This window comes from Otolemur garnettii, unplaced genomic scaffold (genome assembly GCF_000181295.1).
Source record: "Otolemur garnettii isolate 467f Iridium unplaced genomic scaffold, OtoGar3 scaffold00021, whole genome shotgun sequence".
In the NCBI taxonomy this organism is placed as follows: Eukaryota; Metazoa; Chordata; class Mammalia; order Primates; family Galagidae; genus Otolemur; species Otolemur garnettii.
Genome location: NW_003852416.1, coordinates 5,275,274 through 5,295,567, shown reverse-complemented (window position 1 = coordinate 5,295,567; position 20,294 = coordinate 5,275,274). Strand labels below are relative to the sequence as shown.

At 41.8% G+C, this 20,294-nt stretch overlaps 1 protein-coding gene across 1 annotated transcript in view; it reads right to left on the bottom strand.

The window, feature by feature from the left end:
- The window catches only part of HSPA12A (heat shock protein family A (Hsp70) member 12A), a 156,061-nt gene extending 136,925 nt beyond the window's left edge, over window positions 1-19,136 (bottom strand). The window contains exons 1-2 of the mRNA XM_023511611.1: window positions 19,076-19,136; window positions 5,270-5,357 (exon numbers count right to left, since the gene is read on the bottom strand). Coding sequence (XP_023367379.1) covers window positions 5,270-5,357; window positions 19,076-19,078 — 91 coding nt within the window. The 5' untranslated portion in view covers window positions 19,079-19,136. The remainder of the gene's footprint in view (window positions 1-5,269; window positions 5,358-19,075) is intronic.
- Window positions 19,137-20,294: the final 1,158 nt, after the last annotated feature.

Genomic DNA, 20,294 nt, shown 5'->3' with positions numbered 1-20,294 from the left:
CTTCTTCCCTTTACAGGCGCTAGCATGAGAATGCAATCCAAAGGGTAAACATGAGGGTTTATTGTCCTGGAATCAGCTCTTGTTGGACCTTCACCCAACCTTCCAGATCTCATGGCTGCCTCTGAGCTCCAGCAAAGCCTTGTGTGTTGGTGCCAAGGCTATTCTCAGTGCTGGGGCACTAGTGAGGCCTGGACACTGCCCAGCACATTGTGGGAGGGCATGGTGGGCGCTGTGGGCACCATGGGCATTCTTGGCAGAGAATGAAACCCATGTCATCACCATTAACAAGTTCAGGCTCAAGGGACTGAGTGGTGAGGAATAATGGCTTGAACAGAGGAGGACATGTCATCTCTATACCTGAGATGATGTAAGGGGGAAAAATTCAAGAATACTATTCTACCCAGGCCTCCTCCTCCTCCTCTACCGTGACACACCATGGCAGTACTTTGAGAGCTTAGAGGTCTGTCTTTAGGAACATGCAGGCCAGGGTGGGTGGTGTCTCACCTATTCTGCAAGGAAACTAAATTTAACACAGAATTCAAAGACTCCAGGTAATACACGTCTATTCCATCAGACTGCAAGTGATTCTCTGCCTGCCTGGCTTGCTTTCTTTCTAGATATAGATAATATATGTTAATTTATGTATATATCTATATACATTATGTTAATTTATGTGCATATGACTACATATGTATGTATCTGTATATGTGCATATGAATATGCAAATATGTGCATGTATATGTATATATGAAATATGTGTTTATATATGCATATATAAAAAGAACAGGAGAAGCAGGGAGAGAAAAAATGTATATATAGATATACACACACATAAATATATAGTACAGTACAATTCAATGCCATTTTATTAAATTCATGCACATTTAGTCTCAGCATGTGCTATCCTCACAGTAGGCACCACCACCCGCCCAGAGCTCCTCGTCTGGAGAATGATGAACTGAAGACTGAAATGCCCTCTCTGTCAGCATGGTGGCTAATGATAACGAATGACAGCCTGTTCTGGTGGTTCTAGAGTGTGGTCAAATGTGCATGCTTGAGCCATGCTGGCTGGGCCCTGGTCCCATCTCCACCACTTTGTAGCTCTGTGACATCAAACATGTGACTCAAGTTGCAGGGTCTCCACTGGCAAAATACAGTCATGTGCTGTACAATGTTTTGGTCAATGATGGACCACATACACAATGGTGGTACTTTACGATTTTAATACCGTATTTTTACTGTACCTTTTCTATGTTTAGAAATGTTGAGAAACGCAGACACTCACCGTTGAGTTACAAGTGCACCAGTACTCAAGGCAGTCACCTGCTGCACAGGTTTGCAACCTGGCAGCAACAGGCCATAGTACCTAGTTGTATAGGAGGCTGTGCCATCTAGATTTGTCTAAGTTCACTCTATGATGTTCACACAAAGCCAAAATCTCCTAATGATGCATTTCTCAGAAAATATCCCTTTTTTAAGCCTTTTTAATTCTGTGAAGGCAAAAAGTGGAAACCTAATAATCACATGTATATGTAAAAATAAAAAATAAAATTAAAAAAAAAAGAAAGTATCCCCATCATTAAGTGACTCAGGACTGTATCTATGCAGTACCTTCTTCATAGGGTAGCAAGGCTTAAATGATGCAACAATTGAAAACACTTACACTTATTGGCACCAAGAAGGCATATTGATAAAAGGTTATTACCATTATATTACCCTAAGCGAAGTATTGCAAGACTGGAGAAACAAACACTATCCATACTATTAAACTGGAACTAACCAATTAGCACACGTGTGCATAGGGGAATGTAAACTTTAGCAGAAAACAAACAGGAAGGAAAAAAACCTACCTAACGGGTACAATGAACACCATCCGGATGATGGGAATGCTCACAGCCATGACTCAAGCATTCTAAAAGCGATCCATGTTAAAAAAAAAAAAATTATTATTATTAAGAAGAACATAAGGTTCTACAGTAGGTCACAAAAGAGAAAAAAGGTCAATCCAACTTGGGAAGGCTCAGAAGAAGCTTTGCAGAGAAGGTGGTATGGAGTTGAGAATCCATCCTAATAACAGGTGCTTATTGGGAGAACAATGGGAGAAAAGGTGGGCATCCTAGGGTATGAGTTCGTTCAAAGGCCTCAAGGCATGAAACACGCCCCCATGTCCAGAGAACTGCTAGCAGATCAGCATGACCAGAGTAAAGGTTCAAGGTCAGAGAGAAGTTGGAGCCAGATCTGGAAGGGCCACCAAGAAGCCCTAAGCAAAGGAATAACCAAGTCAGACTTGCCTTTTAGAAGGCTTAGGTAATATAAACATATTTTCACCTTTCTAGGGTCACCATGGTACCAATCAGTTATCATCAGTTATCACAAATACCAGTGGAGTGTATTAAAGCCACAAAACACAGGACTTGAAGCTCACATGTTCTGTCCTCTGTTCATAAGTCTTCAAAAGGTTTTAGTTTTAGTTTTAGTAATGAATTGTCTGCTTTTTCCATGCTGATGGAGTTGCTGAGGAAGGTTTTCTTTACTGCTAATCTCTTCTCGAATGATTTTTAAATACTCATATACCTCACCACAAAGAGACTCCTAAGTGGCCACTTTTTAGCACTCAGAAGAGCTGTGTGACAATTGCTGGCCCTCCAAGGGCACAGGCAGCAACTGTAGCTTTGGGGGTCAGGATCCAGGTGGGTGGGGAGGCAGTGCGGGAACAAGACGAGAAAGGAGACCCCAGAATAAAAGCCATGTGAGTAAACAACAGCCAACAGGGGCAGCAAGAAAAACAAAGAAGGTCACACCAAGGAAAAGGAAAAAGAACTTATGATGGAGTCTGAAAGGGACAGGCAAAAATCAGATTAGATGAAAATGCAAAGTAGGTCTTTTAAGGGAAGTTAGTGACAGAAGAGATGGGGGGGTTAGAAAGCCCACTAAACAGTTTGAATATATCTAGATCAATTTGTTCAGTCATCATTCATGAGGTCAGCTTATCAATCAGTTCTATTAATTCTGTTTGTTCAAATTTGTTCTGGTCCCTTCCAGGCCAGGCACTGAAGATAAAGAGCTGAATCAGTCTCCACCTTCACTCAGTAGCTTACCTGTGACCAGACTGGAAAATAACTTGATACCACAGAAAGCACATGGTCTCTACCCAGGAAGGACTCACGACAGCAGGGAGAGAACTGAGCTGGTAAGCACCTGATTTGTGCCGGGTATTGTCCTAGGAGAGCTTATATCTGCTGTCTCATTTAACCTTCATAACGCTCCTTTGATACAATCAACAAGCACGAATGATCTATTTTTGGCCCCAGTTTTCTCTGTCCCATATTAGAGAAAACAGAGGCAGCAGGAGGGAAAGAGGGCATTAGACGAGGAAAAGAAGCTGAAACACCAAAGTTTCATTTTAGACACCCTCTCGTTTCCAGCACTACAACCTCTGGATCTGGACTGTTTCATAAAACAGATCTTGCTTTTTCCAGATCACTTTGTCCCTTTAGTCTAACCAACATTGCCCCAAATGCCCAGACTTGTTAACATGCTCTGTCTTTGTGTGTGCATTTGTGTGTGTGTGTGTGTGTGTGTGTGTGTGTGATGTTCAAGTCAGGTACAACTCAGGAATATCGTTATCCCTGCAGGATCTGCCAGTTGCTCAAACCCAAATTCTATTCACAGCTGTCCTATCATTGCCTTGGGACAGTCTCCTTGTATGGCAGTTGCTGCAGCCTGGAGGTGCTAAGCACTAGTGGTATCTTACTTACCAAAACCAAAAAAAATCATACCAACCCATAATGCGGGACTTCAGCTTGGCATATACTTTACGGACAACTGAGAAATTCAAATACAGCATTATAGAATACTTAAAACAACCATGAAAAGTAGCAAGGTCTCTATCAATCACTCTTTATCTCTTAGACAATAATTTTCTTCCTAAAAAAAAATCAAACAATAAATTGCTTATTGAATACCTACTATACGTACTATGTGCATCCCATGAAACATTATAGGATTTATTTTCATATCATTTTTCTTCTTTAAAATATTTAAAGTGTTTGTTGATCGGGTTGCTTTAGCTGTTTTCTCTTTAAACAATTTTATTATTATGAACGTCTTCAGAGGTTTAACGCTTTGATGGCTATGCAGTTTTCTGGGCTTGTTTTTGTTTTCTTTCTACTATTGTTTTACACTGAAAGCATTCCCTTCCCTTTCCTGTCTTACTCTCTGATTTTTAGAGAGAGAGAAAAAAGCTAGCATCTGAGGTCCAAGACCACTTGAAATGTCTAGGCTGGGGATTGCTAATGACCTCCCAGAGATAACCCAAATTGCTGATTTAGCAAAGCTCATTCTTGACCTTGACACAAGACAGGACAGGCAAAGGGGAAAGACTTGGAGGGAGCACAGAAAGAAAAAGGATCACAGAAGGGCTCAGATCTTGCCAAGCCCCTCCCCCATTCAGCAAACACCTGGCTGAGTTGGAAACCGTGACCAGCCCAACCTTCCTATTGGCACCAATTGAAGCTGTCAGCTCTAGGCTTGTCACCGGTTGCACTGGGAGGCCCCGGGCAGCCACAAGAGCCCTAATTAGGCAGAAATGACACTTCTACAACTGACCTGCCAGGACCTTTGGCAAACCATTTAACATCATTAGTTAACATTTTTTAAAAGTGTGAATGTAAATGAACAGCCAGTGGCTTTCAATGGAGTTTGTCGGTGGCATCACCCCCTCCCTTTCTCACTCTTTCTCTTTTTACATGAATAGTCCGCTTGTTTTCTCCAGAATTGGAGGGAGGCACTGAGGAAGACCAGTCCTCTGAGAGGAGAGACATGGTAAAGCAAAAACATGCTCAGAAGAGCCAGAGACCATCTCTTCCTGCCTTTGTATGAGTCTCAACAGAGACAATCTCCCAGGGCCACCAGAGCAGAGCAGGGAGACAGCGTGAACTGGCAGACCGATGGACGCTAGGTCCCGCTCCACGGTCTGCACTTGTGAGTCTGGCCAGCGACAATCCCAGGGTTTGGGTAGGTGGGAAATTGACTTGATGGTGCCCTGTCAGAAATACTCTTTCTCCCAAGCCCCTTACCACTTGTTGGCTTTCTGGACAAGCAGACGTTGCTTGTTCCACAGCAGCAATCTGGCAAATATCTTATGTGTGGGGAAGTTTAAACATCCCAGTTTTAAATGTACCTAGTCCCTCTTCAAAGGAATGAAGTTTCCAGGGGTAATTATTTCAGACGCCAGTTTGATACTTACACACATTAGTCCATTTCCTACCTGAAGCGCTTATTTCCCACTTTGAATCACGCTTCATTTTGTTCTTTGCTTTACACCCACAGAATCCGTACACGCCAACACTCTCCATCTGTAGGAGGGGGAAAAGAGTTCGACTGTGAAAATGTGGCTTTGTCTGTTTGTGCACTGCTTAAGTTCTCGAGTCGCACGCTCTTGTGCACACTCGTGCAGGTTGACTGAAGAGGCATAGTGGGGCAGAGAGGGAGCCAAGGATTAGGTGGGCACCGGGGAGCCAGGTCCCTGGCAGGCTTTTGCACTTACCACCTACTTGTTGTGTGGCCTTGGGCAAGGTGCTTAGCCCTGAGTCTCAGATGTTTTTATCTGCAAGACAGAGATAATGCCTCACTATGTCTATGTTCAAGTGAGAAAAAAATAGGTAGAAATATCATGAAAACTGGAAAGTGTTGTGTAAATGTAAGGAGTCATGGACAGATAAGAGCTGCCCAAATTGAAGAATCAGACCAGGTTCCCTCTCTCTTTTATCTTGGAGAGATGACATTGAGAATTTGCCCTCTTGTTTCCCAAGGCATGCTCGGCCAAGGCCACTATACCAACAGCACATGGTCTCTCCCTATTCTCCCCCTCTGCTCCTGTTTATTCTCAAAGGGCTGTAAATATTACAAAAAGCAAGAGCATGGGTGCAAAGCAAATTCCTAAACTCCACAATTATGTTAGCTATTTAGTCACTCCCTGGATCCTGAATAGTGCAAAGGGGGAAGCCCCTCTTAGCCATCTCTGGATTTCTGGAAGCCCTGTGAGCTGTGAGCAGCAGTGGGTACACAGTAGATGCACAATAAATGTTTACTGAGCTGCAATTCAAGAAGTCAGCTTCCAGATGTGTGCTTAGAGCAATCAGAATGTGCCTGTGTTACAGAGGCAGTGCAGATCCCGAAACTGGGAGAGCTTTACTTGTCCCTAATTCAAGATGAGTGAAATCAAGCAGGAGGCCAGTGGTGAAGAATGCCTGCAACTTCCTCAGGAGAGAAGCAAAAGAAAGCAATCTTAGTTTGGGGCAGAAAGAGAGTGAAAATACTGGGAGATGTCCTTAATAACAGTAAAAGGCAACAGGGAAAACTGCTCATCGTGATGGAGCATTTAGTGCTTTTAAGCTAAATACCTCAGCATATTAAGCAAATAGAGAAAAGCCAGCTAGAAGATGTCAGCAAATTGAACCGAACAGTGCTCAGAAAGCCGATAGGAGGTGTCTGGTTCTGACCCCTTTCCCTGTCACATGCCTGGGCCCAGCCTGGTTGTTTAGTGTTGCCTTTCCTCTCCAGCTGCGGAGCTTATTGAAAAGCTCTTGCTCCCCGCTTGGTTTTGGCACATTTTCTGCAGGTGCCTCCTACTGTGGCCACAATGGGCTGCTAGGGAGGTTTAGACCTGTCAACAGCTATGGGGAGGGGGTGGTGATGGCGGAGGGAGTGCAGTCATTGTCTTAAAGGGCCAGTGACATTGTGTGCCACCAACGCGCCTGCAGCACTGGCACCTGCTAATGAGATGAACCCTTTCTCCCACTCTCTCTTTCTCTCTTTAATGATTTAACTTGATTGCTTTGGTTCCTTTCTGGAAGGGGAATTGCTCCATTGATCATATAAAGTAATTGCCTGTAAAACATTGCTCTGCAACAACTACTACTTCCCTGGCTGAAAATGTCACAGCAATTGAAAAGCTCTTAGCCCCGTTCAAGAATGAGGTTGCTAAAGAGAACAGTCTTTGCATACGTCCCCAACATACTTGTGTGTTCCCGGAGTTACAAGTTTTTGGTTGACTGGTGAATTTTTAGGACAGAAAATTTCTTTCCCGTAGTATGGTATAGTTTTTGTGTGATATTCTAGAAAACTAAATGAACACATTAAAAAAAAAAAACTCCCTGAACCCTGAAATTAGATATATTTGCTCAGAGAAAAAAAATGTATTGTCTTAATCACTCATGCAAATTTTTCTGCAGAAGCCAGATATCCACATGGGTTCAGAGTGATTCAGGGAGTCTTCGCCTCACAGAAGAAGGCAACATCTTTGTCTAGGACGCAGCCGGGTTTTGGAAAGAGGAATTGATGCTTTAATTGTTAAGGATTTGCTGGTTTTCCAAACCTGTCACTTGGCGGCGGCAGTGACACACTGTGGGAATAGGGACCACACATTTAAAGAGTTTTCATAAATAGCTTTCTTAAATAGTCACTGCCACAGCGACGTGAGGGAGTAATTCACCTGAGGAAAAATCACTTTATCGTAGGCATGAACCTGCCAACGAAATAAAAAGCTGTTAGGGATGGTTTCATTTTCCTCTGACAGGTGAAACCCTAAGTTTGTATCTAAATGAGACAGACTTTTTTGATTTAATTTGTGGGAAGCACCTCTGGCAACATGCAAGGCTGCCATGTTGCCAATGTGGGAATAGAACTCAGGTGAATCACCTTTCACCAGGATGCTCCATGGATTTTTTTTTTCTAGCTCATGAAGTAAGGGCAGTAGATGTGCCTATTATCACACTTTTTAAAAAAGGCAAAAACATCTGCCTACTTACTAACAAAGAGCATAGAGAACTGAGGTAGGAAAAAAAGGCCATTTACAATTATAAATGCAAAAAAAGCCATGGAACTTTTTACATCTAAACCCTCTGGAAGGTCATGGGACAAGTTCCATAACTGTATTTAGGCACAGCATTTTTTTCTTGGAATTTAGAGATGTGGGAGTTTATATTTTAAAATCTTTTAATACACGTACTATCAGCATATACATGACATTCAGTCAAGACACTTATCCATACATTACCAAAATATACCATATATGATAAAGAGGATTTTTCCTTTATCTACCTATTTATTGAAGAGAATACAAAAAAACTTCCTTAAATGTGATCCCATTTTAAAAAGCTGATTCCTGGATATGAAGGATTATGCTGACAGCCTTTAAACCAGCAGCTTAAATGTTTTTCCTACTTGCTTACATCGGAAAGTCTTTTAGTCTATAAAGTGATACATGGAGTTAGATATTTAATTAGCTATATGTAGTATAATTAGATAACTAATAAAGAAGTAAATCAAATATGGAACTAAATAACCCTAAAAGTTCTGCCTGACTCTGAGGGCTTTATTTAAAAACAAGATTTATACTGTCATGGGACGCAGATAAGTGAGCAGTAAATACAACCACATAGCAATTTCTAGCAGCTCTGTCTATGAGGGAGGCAGTCCAGACCGAGTAAGGGGGGTTGAGCTGAGTCCCTGCGGACAAGAATAGGAGAGCCCAGATATACGGGTAGAAAGAGAAACCCCACTAGTAAGGAGCAGTGCAGGCAGCAGGGTTCTAGGAGAGGGCCTGGGAGGTGGCATTCTGGGTGGCAGGGAGCCGGGAGGTGGCTAGCCTGCTGCAGGTCCTCAGGCTTGTGTCCTCTCCATGAACTCCCAGAGTAGGAGTGTGCGGGGACAGTTCTAACACCATTTCACCATGTTTCTGGTGGGTGGGGTGGGGTGGGGTGGGGGGAGAACATTTGAAGAGGAGAGAGACGAGCCAAACAAGCACCTCATCTGCCGAGTGAAGGTCCCATCTGACAGCACCACGGGACTGGTTTCACTTTTGCATCTCCTTCTGTGGTTTACTTGTACGTGATGCAAGAGGTCTGGCTAAAATTCCAAAGTTCAGAGACAACAAAATCACGCTTTATATCTTATTATTCATGTGGATCTCCGTAGCACATTTTAAACTGCCTGACTGCACAAGGTATAAATTAACCTTTACTTAAGTTTATCTGAACTTCATATTAAAGAGGATTTGTAAAAATGCTGGTGCACTTTTAAAAGCAAAAGAAGCATTTTTTTTAAATGTTGCATTTTTCCTATGTTCATGCACAACTGATTCAATGTATACAGAGTGGTGAGAATTATAACTCGGGCTAATGTGTGATTATTCTGAGTGGTAAATGCTAACATTCCTCATAATTCAGGTTTACAAATTTACTTGTAACGTGAGAACCACACACACTTGAACCTGAGCACTTTATTCGCTTAGTAGATCCATGGCTTTACATTTGTTACTAATACGAATCTCATCCAGTAAAAGTTAATCCACAGAAATGTTAAGATCCTTTACACTTAAATAAAAAGCTAACATCAGGCCGAGAAGTAACAGGACCTGTTGAAATATTTGTATTCCATATATAAGGTGTACATACTTTACAGTTAGAAAATGGTGTTAATCTGAACTTTTAAAAACATCTCCTGAATTATAATAGAACCATTGGCTAAAGAAAGAAACCGATTTTACTATTTTATGCCTTTTCAGAATGCACAAGATTAGTATAAAACAACATTTCAACCTCAGTATTTATGATTAAGTCAGACTTCACTCCCCTCTCACACAAAGGGCTTTGCTCTACTTTTTTATTTCTTACAATTTTCTTAGAATTACACACTGCAAAGTTTCCTTCCTTTTAAAAGAAAGCATTAAGGAGTCAAAGGTGTGCCCTTGTTTTCCTCAGTTTGATACAGATCATAGCCCTTTCCTCCCTGTCCTTCCAGAGTTACAGCTTATTTTAAAATAACCCATTAAAAGAGATGTGCTTTAGTAATCAACACAAGTATAATTCTAAAAGACTAATTTTAGATGCCTACTGTAAACAAAACCTACAATTCTACCCACACATTTTGTCAAAAATAGATAAGACAGGATGGCATGAGGTAGATAATCCTTAAGTCTCAATTTGGAGAGCAAGGTGAGCCTGCCATAAACATAGTAACGGTTTGATCACAACCACAGTAATTGTGGAGACTGACCCCGATGTGACAGCTGAGCCTTGGCCTCAGAGGGTACAGGCAGGGGTGTGACGTGTCTGATTCACCAGCCAGGGTCCAGTCTTGTGCCAAGAAGGACAGTGTTCTTTTAGAGCTTGAAAAAGAGTATGAAAAGTTCAAGGCATGCCCCTCGTGAGTCGAGCCAAGCCCAGACAGCATACACAGAGGAGGGGAAAAGTTATTTGTAGTTGAAAAAACAAAAACAAAAAATAAAAAAACACACATGGTGATTCTTTTAGTTCTCATATAATGAATAATATGTGGAGATGGAGTCTACTGCAAATATAAAAGAGTTCTTATAATTTTGAATTCTTCATTTTGATTGCATATTTTACCTTTGCAGATTTACAATTATCTCAAAAAAAAAATCCTCAACTAATTTTCCAACATTAAAAGAAGCCTACAAGAAATTACTGAGAAGATGATATTTTTCTTGCAAATATTCATTTCTTAAGAATTAGAAATGGCTGTATTTTCTGCAGGGTAAAAAATGATGATACATAGGACAATATTCATTCCAAAGCTTATAAATTGGTAAATACACATTTTATTGATTTCAAATATCATACTTTAAAATAAAAGTTATGGTTATAACCCTTTATTCTTACTCTAAAAAGCAGAGTCTTTGATTTTTATATTCTCCAAGCTAGCCCAGGAACTTTATTTTTGCTGTTGGCCTGGTTATAAAGAAAAGAAAGCACTGATGATCAGGCAGCCAAAGTTCAGGTCAGACCCACAAGTTAATGTAAACCCCAACAGGTGTTGGCTTAGAACAATTTTATATCAAAAAGAAATGTGGTCCTAGTTCCCTCAAATAGGAACACTACTTTTAAAATTTGAGAGGTAGGAGAATTCTTTAGATGGTATAGAGAAGTAAGATGAACCAAGATGGCTCTTTTCTATGAAATCCTGTGCTTCATAAGTTTGTTTCACAATCTTCCCTATTTTCAAATTCCCACAAAGTTTCTAAGACTAGATTGCAAATATTGGGTCATGAACTTTGAGAAGAATGATGACCTAGGATAGCTGAAGGGTATTTTAAATCAATCGGTTGCTTATAAATCAACTCCAATTTTATATCCGTCTCACGGCTGTTGAGCAAGTGTGGCTCCTTCAGGGAGCTTTGCTAGATCTGACAAGGGCAGTGGGAGAGAGTGAACCCTGAATTACTCATGCTGCTCCTGTGGCTGTCTGTCTATGAACACAAAAAGAAATGGGGGTCAAGGCAGGCACCCAGATACTTCTATTCAAAACCTCATTTTTTGCCTTAATTATTTATTTCAAGTGAATGTAGCTTCACATAAAATTATCCTAATACACATCAACCCTTTCTTCCACTTTGAATACAACCGGATGTGAGAGCTTCTTGCATTTTCCTATTCTTTCCTATCCCAAACCGTAGTAGTTAAATTACAGCTGCTAAGGATAGCCCAGCCAAAGGTAAGCATCATAAGCAACATATTAAAAGCATCTCCACTTTAGGAATAATATTTCAGACTTTTGTCCTCACTAAACTATTCTCCTCCAAGTACTAATGGAAACTTTTTTTCTTTTTTTGAGAAGTCAGTTCTGATAACTAATATCCACATAAGGAGGTTGAATGCACAATCACAAAATCTAATAATTATATTACTTAATTAAAAACAGGATCATCCATACGTTATCTCTTCTTAGCATACAATATAATGTGGAGCATTTTTAAAAATGTTTCACAGAAATTTAATCTAATGGTACAGATTCATTCACATTTTTCACCTTAAATAATTCTGGAGGTATACAGTGCTCCAAAAATTATCATAGTGATGATAATTTATATACAATTGTCATACATGCAAGAGATTCAATTAAATCATCTTTGAGAAATATGCCTAAAATGATCTTATTCACTAAAAAACTTCCCAAATTCATAATTCTTCAAACAATCGTTCTCATTCTTAATTTGTGACTAGTGTTTGGCTTTTTTAAAATACCCAAAGAACTAGAATTCTCAAGCTTCTTAAACAGGACAAAGCAGCAATTCTGAAAGGCAAATCAAGACAGAAAAAGAAAAAATAACTGTAACCGCCACAACAAAGTGACAACCACCCTACACTCTGCTGATAATTAACGTAAGGAGTCAAGAACTAAATTTTTAACAACTGAATTTTTTAAATCCCCAAATAACTTTTTGAAGGTATAACATCACCATAAGAGTCATGGCCAGGCCAGCAGAAACCACCAGGCATAAAGGGAAAGATCGTCTTCTGAATTTGCTAGTAAGCAACAGATAATTCCTCTTAAGCAGATTAACTTAAAGTACATTTTCAAGGAAGTTAAAATCCCCTTCAATCAGGTTCTTAAGTTTAATTACAAAAGTCAAACAATTTATTAACTCTCATTGAAATTCAACAACAAAATAGGCACAGGAAGGACTCTCAAGGGCCAGGAGACAGGCCAGATCGATATTTGCAACAGTAACCAAGAAAATATGTTTAGCCATAACTTGATAAAAACATCTAACGGGTCCTCTTAACTGGGATTCTTCCTAGCTCTCTTCTTTGCTGCCCCCTATGTGGGAAATGACATTTAACATTATCTTTGCTCCCAATAAATACAATTACAATATTTATTTTGCTACTTTTATATTAAGAATAGCAGTACAAACCAGAAAACCTGTCCTTTGCAGGATATTTTAAATGAGTTCCTTAATTAGCCCCCTAATTAAGCTACAAAAATACCTTTAAGTTGTGTCTAGAGCCATAAAAATTAAAAAATTATCTATTTAGAAAAGCCAAAATAGCTTGCTTAAAGAGTTTCTTTTGCCGGATCTTTTCTTTTTCTCTTTACTGTCTAAACTCACTGGGATAATTGCCCTGCTTCCAGTTTCATTCTGCCCATATAGATATTGTGTGTCTATTCTCGGAAAAAATACCAATTAAACTGCCAGCAGTAGCATCTCCAACAGTATCTTTTGGTCTTCAGTGTCAAAGGCCTTTGAACAAATGACCGGAAGCCTGAATCTAAAACAGCCTTTGACAGGATGCCAGCTTTGAACATTCACATTATGCCTATAGCTCCAGCTTTCTGCTTTATTTGGGAAGCAAGAGAGAAATAACACATCAACTTTATAATTTGGCACAAATGCTAAAGGTTTAAATAAAAGTGCTAGATTACCAGGAGGCTTAATCACTGCAAAAGGTTACTGATACTGTTTAAAAGAGGGCTCCCCTTTAATTCAGTTCAGTCTGGATTCCTGTACAAACCTAAATAAAGGTTTTCAGACAAATACTGCAAAACTGCTATAATGCTATATTTCTTTTTTCCTTCATTTCTTTGGTTACAATGAGTTAGGCACTGTAGAAAGAAATGTTTACGTGGAATATAAAATGTAATCTCAGAGTAGTCCTGTGAAATCGAAAATATTAGTCAATGAGGAAATAGGCTCAGAGGGGTTAAGTAATTTGTACAAGGTCACACAGGTGGGAAGTGGAAGAACTAGGATTTGAACCCATGTTGGTTCTAAGGCCCAACACTTCTAGATTTTCTTGTTTGCATCAATCATCAAATCATTCCTGCGTGAAGGCTTAGTGACTGACTTTCTGAATTGATCCATGAGAAATCCTTTAAAGCAGTGATTCTCAACCTTGGCTGCACATTAATATCACATATTTAAAAAATACCTATGCACAGGTTCCACTCACTAGAGATTAATAGGTTTTGGGCAAGACTCAAGCATCAGAATTTTTTAATTCTGTAGCAGTGTATGTAATAGACCTCGTCATGGCACTTATTTTCTAATAGTGCTTAGATTCGAGTAGAATCTGCAGTTGATTCCACTGTGCAGCTCAGACCGAGTACCGGGGATCCGAGATTAATGCCACTTACTCACAGGCCCTTCTCCAAGACCTCAGTGTAAGCAACTCAACTGGCTCCTCCAGAAAGGGTAGATAAGAATCTAGCCAACAGCTGACAGAAGAGAGCAGAATCTAAGAAAGTTCTAGCTTTGAGAGGCAGCGGTACACAAAAGGAAATGTATGGGCAGTGAGACCTGGATTCAAATTCCATCTCTGCTATTTATTGACTGTGTGATCTTGGGCCAATCACTTACCTTTCATGGCTGTTTTGCAGATTCAATAGGATGCCGTAAGTGAGCTCCAGGCACATAAAAGTGCTCAATCAAAGGTAGTTGCTGCTGTGGTTTTGGCTGGTTTTGTTGTTGTTACTACTAAAGTGGTAATGACTAATGCCGGGAGACATCAATAAAGGGGAAAAAAAAAACAAATTAAAAACACTCTATTTTGTATTAGGCAAATCAGTCCTACTTTTATTACTTAGAATTTAATTTACAGGTGTTTGTATTTGCAATTAGCTTGGCAATAGTAGTGCTCATTCATGACAACCAGGTGAGGATGGTTAACATTATTATTCCCATTTTCTAGATGAGGAAAAGGCAACGTTTTCCATCTATCCTGTCTCCAGTGTCTATGATCCGTTGATTAAAGGCACCTGCAAGCATGTTCATTAGTTCCCTATGAAAAATGATATCCAACACCAGGTGTTAAATGCAGGAAAGGAGAATTAACAAGCACTTGATAGCAGCCCCCAAATAACATCTAAACAATCACTTCTGAACATCAAAGTCATGGCAAACAAGTTCCAATTTAAATAAAGGTGTTGGAGAGGATTAAGGAAAAATGAATAAATACATTTTCTTTATCTGCATTCATTTAGGAAATATCTGACGTAGCTTAGCAATGTTTTTTGAAATGCAGAGACTGAAGAATCGTTAATTTCCTCTATGAAGAGCCTTCAATTAGCAGGTTGGATTAGACTAATGTGTTCTGATACTTTATCTTTAATCAGAGCGACAAAGTAAGAGAAATTTAAAATGGAAAGACCCGGTTCAGAGTTTCTCAACAAAGTTCACCAGGAAGCCTGTGTATTCCATGTAAGGGGCTCGCCACTCCAAACACACACCCCACACTGACTGATGGCTTGCTCATGTGTCTCTTGTCCCATGTACAGAATTTCCATGAACAAAATAAAAATGCCTCTAAAGGTACTAATCAATGTACAGTCACCATATAGAAGCAATACTACCTGGGGTGGGGGCCTCAATTGCTATTGCTGTTAAAAGGAGGCTACATATTCAAAAGCAGAGACAACACTGATGCAATTCAAATCTCTCTCATTACTGATGCGGTAAAGATCTTAGTGATAGCTGAGATTCTGACCTAGGTTTTCCCATGCCCTGATAAATGACCATTATCTCACATACACACCTTCCAGTGTGGTCACAGATTCATGGGACGTTAGCAGTCATGGCTATGTTCTCTCTAATACCATTTCCTCTTGCTAAAGGAGAGCATAATCCTTCCCTTTCTCTGTGGATATGTTCCCAGAATTGTCTAAATCTCTTGAGCCTCTCCTGGGCCTCTCCTTTCCCCTTCCTTGCCTCTCAACCTCAACTCCCAAGTCTGGATGCGCAACACACTCAACCCATCAAGCTCTTATGCTCCAGAAGTGCCGATGGGGATTTAGTCTCAATATGAATTGGAAATACAGTCACCAAGGAATCTGCAAAGTATGTATAAAACCTGTGTATATGTGAGTGTATTTTACAGCTAAAACCCCAGTGTTCTAATATCTATGGAAAATAAGTGAAATATTCATGAATAATCGTTTTATTTACTCTGGATCTGTCAACACAAATAGGCTATTAAAGAAAACTCTAGCACACCAACTTTTCAAAATGCCTTCATGTGTTCGGTTTCAGTTTATTATCCTGATGACTCATTTGGATGTAAGTGCTACTGAAGTGCCACTGGAACCTAAACGCCATGAAGAGAAGAAAAGTCATCGCTTTTATCCACTGCTCTTTCTCCAGTGCCTAGGACAGTGCCTGGCACACGGTGGGCATCCAAGGAACACTGTTGATTATGTAAGTGACAGAAGTAGACAGGGATGGTAGTTGTATTTCTTGTCTTCAAGTTTTGAGAAGATGAAATGAGTTCCTAATAACCTCTTCTCACTCTTCAGTCCTCCTATAACCTTTGACTTAACATTGTTCCCTCAAATAGTTTTAATGAGATTTTTCAAAGTTATATATACAAATAATATATTCATTTTAGGAAAATCAGATACTACTAACCCATAAAGAAGAGAAAATAAATGTTCACCATGACCCCAGCACCCCAGGACAACACAACCTGTTCATGTATCGCTTTCAGACTTTATTCCACACACACATGCACACACATACTCTTGAATATTCCCAAAAGGCTCCGCCCTCAACTTTTGCAATTTGGACTTTCCCCCCTTTTTTCTAAGCTCTTTTCATTGTTGTGTTATTGTTGTTGTTGCAGCCCCTTGCCCTCCTCCTATGTTTGAAATCGATTCCTTGCTCAATATTTAGGTCCTTACTTCACAAAGATTCTCTAGAGGATCGGTCTGTTTTTACGGCAACTTTAAGCTCTAGCTGGGTGTTTTCTACCTGCATCTTCAGCCCTCCCTCTTTTCCGGGATACCAGAGTTTGTTCCTTGAGCTCTATGCTTCTAAAACTCAATGCCTCACATTCCCTCCAAAACCACTAATGACTTATTGATCCCGTGTCTGTCAACTGTAACAATTATAGAAGCCATCTTTGCTTCCCCAGCCCCACAATCACCAAATCATTTCCCATCATTCCTTGCCATTCTCTCATCTTTTCTTATTGCCGTCCTTAGTGTTTAGGGCCTTACACGTACATTAATACTACCTTCACCAGTTCCATCTTGCTCTTCCTCTATTCAGAAATCTGTGGCTGAAATCCCTCTTTCAGCATGGGATTCTAGGCCCTTCATGATCTCACCTAAGACTACTTTTTCATCCTTATTTATCATTATTCCTGAAAACAAACACATTGCTCAAGCCAGGTTGGTGTACTCATTATTCATTCAACTACAAAAACATTTGATTTTGAGTTAAGTATTTGTCAACTATTTAATATGTATAAAACTCATTTATTCATTCAACGAATAGTTATTGAGCATCTCTCTACTCTGTCAGGTAATGTACTGATGCTAAGTATACCACAGTGAACAAGGTAGACCAAGTGCCTGTTCCCATGGAACTGGACAGTACAGAGGGTTACAGGGAGACTCTGAGAAACTGTGATCCCAGCCCAGGATAATTTCAGTCTTCCATTAAAATGTCAGATGAATCAAGACATCCCTAAGGGCTGATGTGACCCAGGCTATAAGTGGGAAAGAATTTCAGAAAGGAAGCACTGGTGGAGAGAGCTGGATTGTGGAGTGTGGCTTCTCTGAAGATGTGAGAACAACGCTGGCAGGCAAGGACGTAGATAAAAAACCAGGTGCCTTTCCCTCAGGGGGATAGGAGGAAAGGCACAACCGTGGAATGGTGAGAAAAGCAACAGCGTCATCTTATTTTGTATAAAGGTTCATTCAACACCTATTCAGCAGAGAGAACACTCTGCCCCTACACTGCCTCCTCAGCTCTACAATAAATAGGAACATGACTCAGACTTAGCTTGGACCACTTCTATCTAGCCAGAAGGGTAAGGCAGGCCTACGATGATCTATCACAAACACTGTGAGACATTCCAGAGATCCAGAAAAAAAAAACAGAGGAAGCTCAGAAGAAGGTCCATGTCCGGGTTTACATAACAGTACTTTCATATGTTTGTTTTCGAATTCCTGGGCTCGAGTCATCCTCCTGCCTCAGCCTCCCAACTAGCTGGGACTACAGACACATCCCACCACACTTTTTTTGGGGGGGGGGGGTAAAGATATAAGTATCTATAAGTGTTTTTTATAATTCTTTATATGTTAGCATGTGTTTAATAGTACTTCACATATTTTATACATTTACAGCCATACGTGCATCTATTGAAAGTGCTTTCTCACGTTCTCATTTTATTCTAAGTGACTTGTGAAGCAGGCGGAATTGGCACGGTTATGTTTTCCAGAGAAGTATAGCGCAGCACAGATCTTTTGATCAGCTTTGGTCAGGGACATAAATAGGCAAGAGCAGAACAAGAACATCCTGTCCATCTCGGCCCATTCCTACAGCAGCGGAAATATCTAGAGCAGAGGGCACACATTAAGAAATTCTAAAATTGCATACACCTCGCTGGTGTAATGAGGCCAGGCAGGCACTCTGGACTTAGAATGGCAGAATGTAGGCAGCATTCTCAAAGGGGGATGTAAGCCAAGGACATCCATCTCCGCATCATCCTCCACCCTTAGGCCTGTCCAAATGATACCATCCCTTAAGGCTCACTCCAATTTTTTATGCCCACAACGGTTTTTCCTTTCATTGATTTCACCCCCCACTAACATCCCAGGCAAGGAGGGCACGCAGCCATTTCCCTCCTGGACATCACAGTGTACCTACTCTGCTAAGCTCAGAGCAGGTAGTTAACAAACATTGGCTGAAGGAATTCCTGGGACCTCCAAAGCTCAGTAAGGATACCCTGAGTTCCTACGTTCCTCCCCCATCAGAGTGGGCCCGCCTGGCACGGGCCGCCCTCGCATCCCACAGGAGCTCACGAACTGCAAAGAACTGGGGGCGGGAGGAGGAGAGTCGGGGCAAGAGGGATGGCCAGAAGGCCGGAGTCCTGGGGTCATGGAGACTGCGGAGCGTCCCCGGCTGGAAGGCAGGGAGCTAAAGCTTCCACGCCTCCGCAAAAGGCATTTGCAGGAGATCGCTAACTACTTTCCCATCTGGAGAATCATCGCAGGAAAGTGGTGGGGGGCGGGGGGGAAGGAGAGATAGGGCGAGTCTTGGGAGTGTGGGAGCCCAACCCTGGGGCCTAACGCCGAGGGGAGAGGGGAGAGGGAGGCGGGAGCAAAAGCCATTCGTAGTTGAGGGAACAGGGAGCAGCACTTGCCTCAGAAAGAACCTAGGGCTGGAACTCGCGAGATCTGGGGTCGCGATCTCGTTGCGTTGCCTAGCGACAGAGAGGACGCTCGCGGGCCCCCAGGCTAAACCCCACTGTAGCCTTAAATCTCCTACCATGGGGGAAGAAGGCGGCGGCCGCAGAAGTGGGACCACTAGGGAGCGGCAGGAGCTGAAGCAGCAGGCGATGGAGTACTACCGAGAGAACGACGTTCCCCGCAGGCTGGAAGAGCTGCTCAACTCCACCTTCTACCTCCAGCCTGCCGACGTCTACGGGCACCTGGTAGGGACCTGGGACCAGCCCCCTCCTCCCTCCAGCTCCTCTGCCCCCGCCCCGCGCTGCGGCAACGCAGTGCGCCTGCGCCGCAGAGTCGCGCGTGCGCGCTGCCGGCGTGGGCCACGGGCCTGGTTGTTCCGAGGGGCAATTTCTCCAAGAAGTGTAGAGAGAATCTTGGGGGAGAAGGAATCTCAAGGGAAGAAGCGGTGGAAAGGAAGTAGCTAGAGGAAAGAGGGCTCCAGGCGGATTTAGAGCTGTGGCAGAAGCTCAGGACCTGGCAGGCTTCCTAGCTAAAGGTTTCACTGCCCTTTAAACACAGACCTTGATAGCTTTCCAGCCTTCATCAGCCCCCTTTGACCCTGGGATGAATGCCTTGGAATTTTCCACAACCAGGCCTTAGCCTGCCCTGGGCCCTCCTCTGACTAGCTCCTCCTAAGTTCATGTTTCTTTCTGGTTTCACACCCACGCTGCTCAGCTTAGCCACCCTCAGCCTGGATGCCTGCCCTCACCTGAGCAGCCCTTCCTTGAACTTCAAGTTCAGACCAAAGTCTTGCCATTGCACCCTGGATTAACCGTCCTGTGTTCCTATAGCATTTCCTCCGTTCATTGTGATCCTTTGAGGCAGCCTCCCGATGGAGCTTGTTGAGCTTCTGTTGAGGACAGGAGACTTCTTAATACCTGAGTCCCTGTGCCCAGTTCTGAAAACTGGCATGTACCATGGCCCTAGGCAATGAGCGGTTGAAACAAAGGTGAGTTTTCTGCTTCCAGATCCTTAAGTACTAAGCTACACTGACCCCAGTGAAATTGGACTAGTAGGGAAGGCACACAGCGGGTGTGACCGCACCAAGCAGAGGGGCAAGTGCTGTAAGGGTTCGAACCGCATCTTGTCGCGGTGGTTGATACAGATGCTACAGGAAGTTTTTTCCTTTCGGTCATGGCCCATCAAAGGTGCAGGGCGTGATGTTTTATCCTTAGGACCACTGTGGGGTAAAAATTATGATTCCCATTTTACAGACACCCGTGGCCCAGTGACATTTAAATGATTTTCTCAAGGCACTA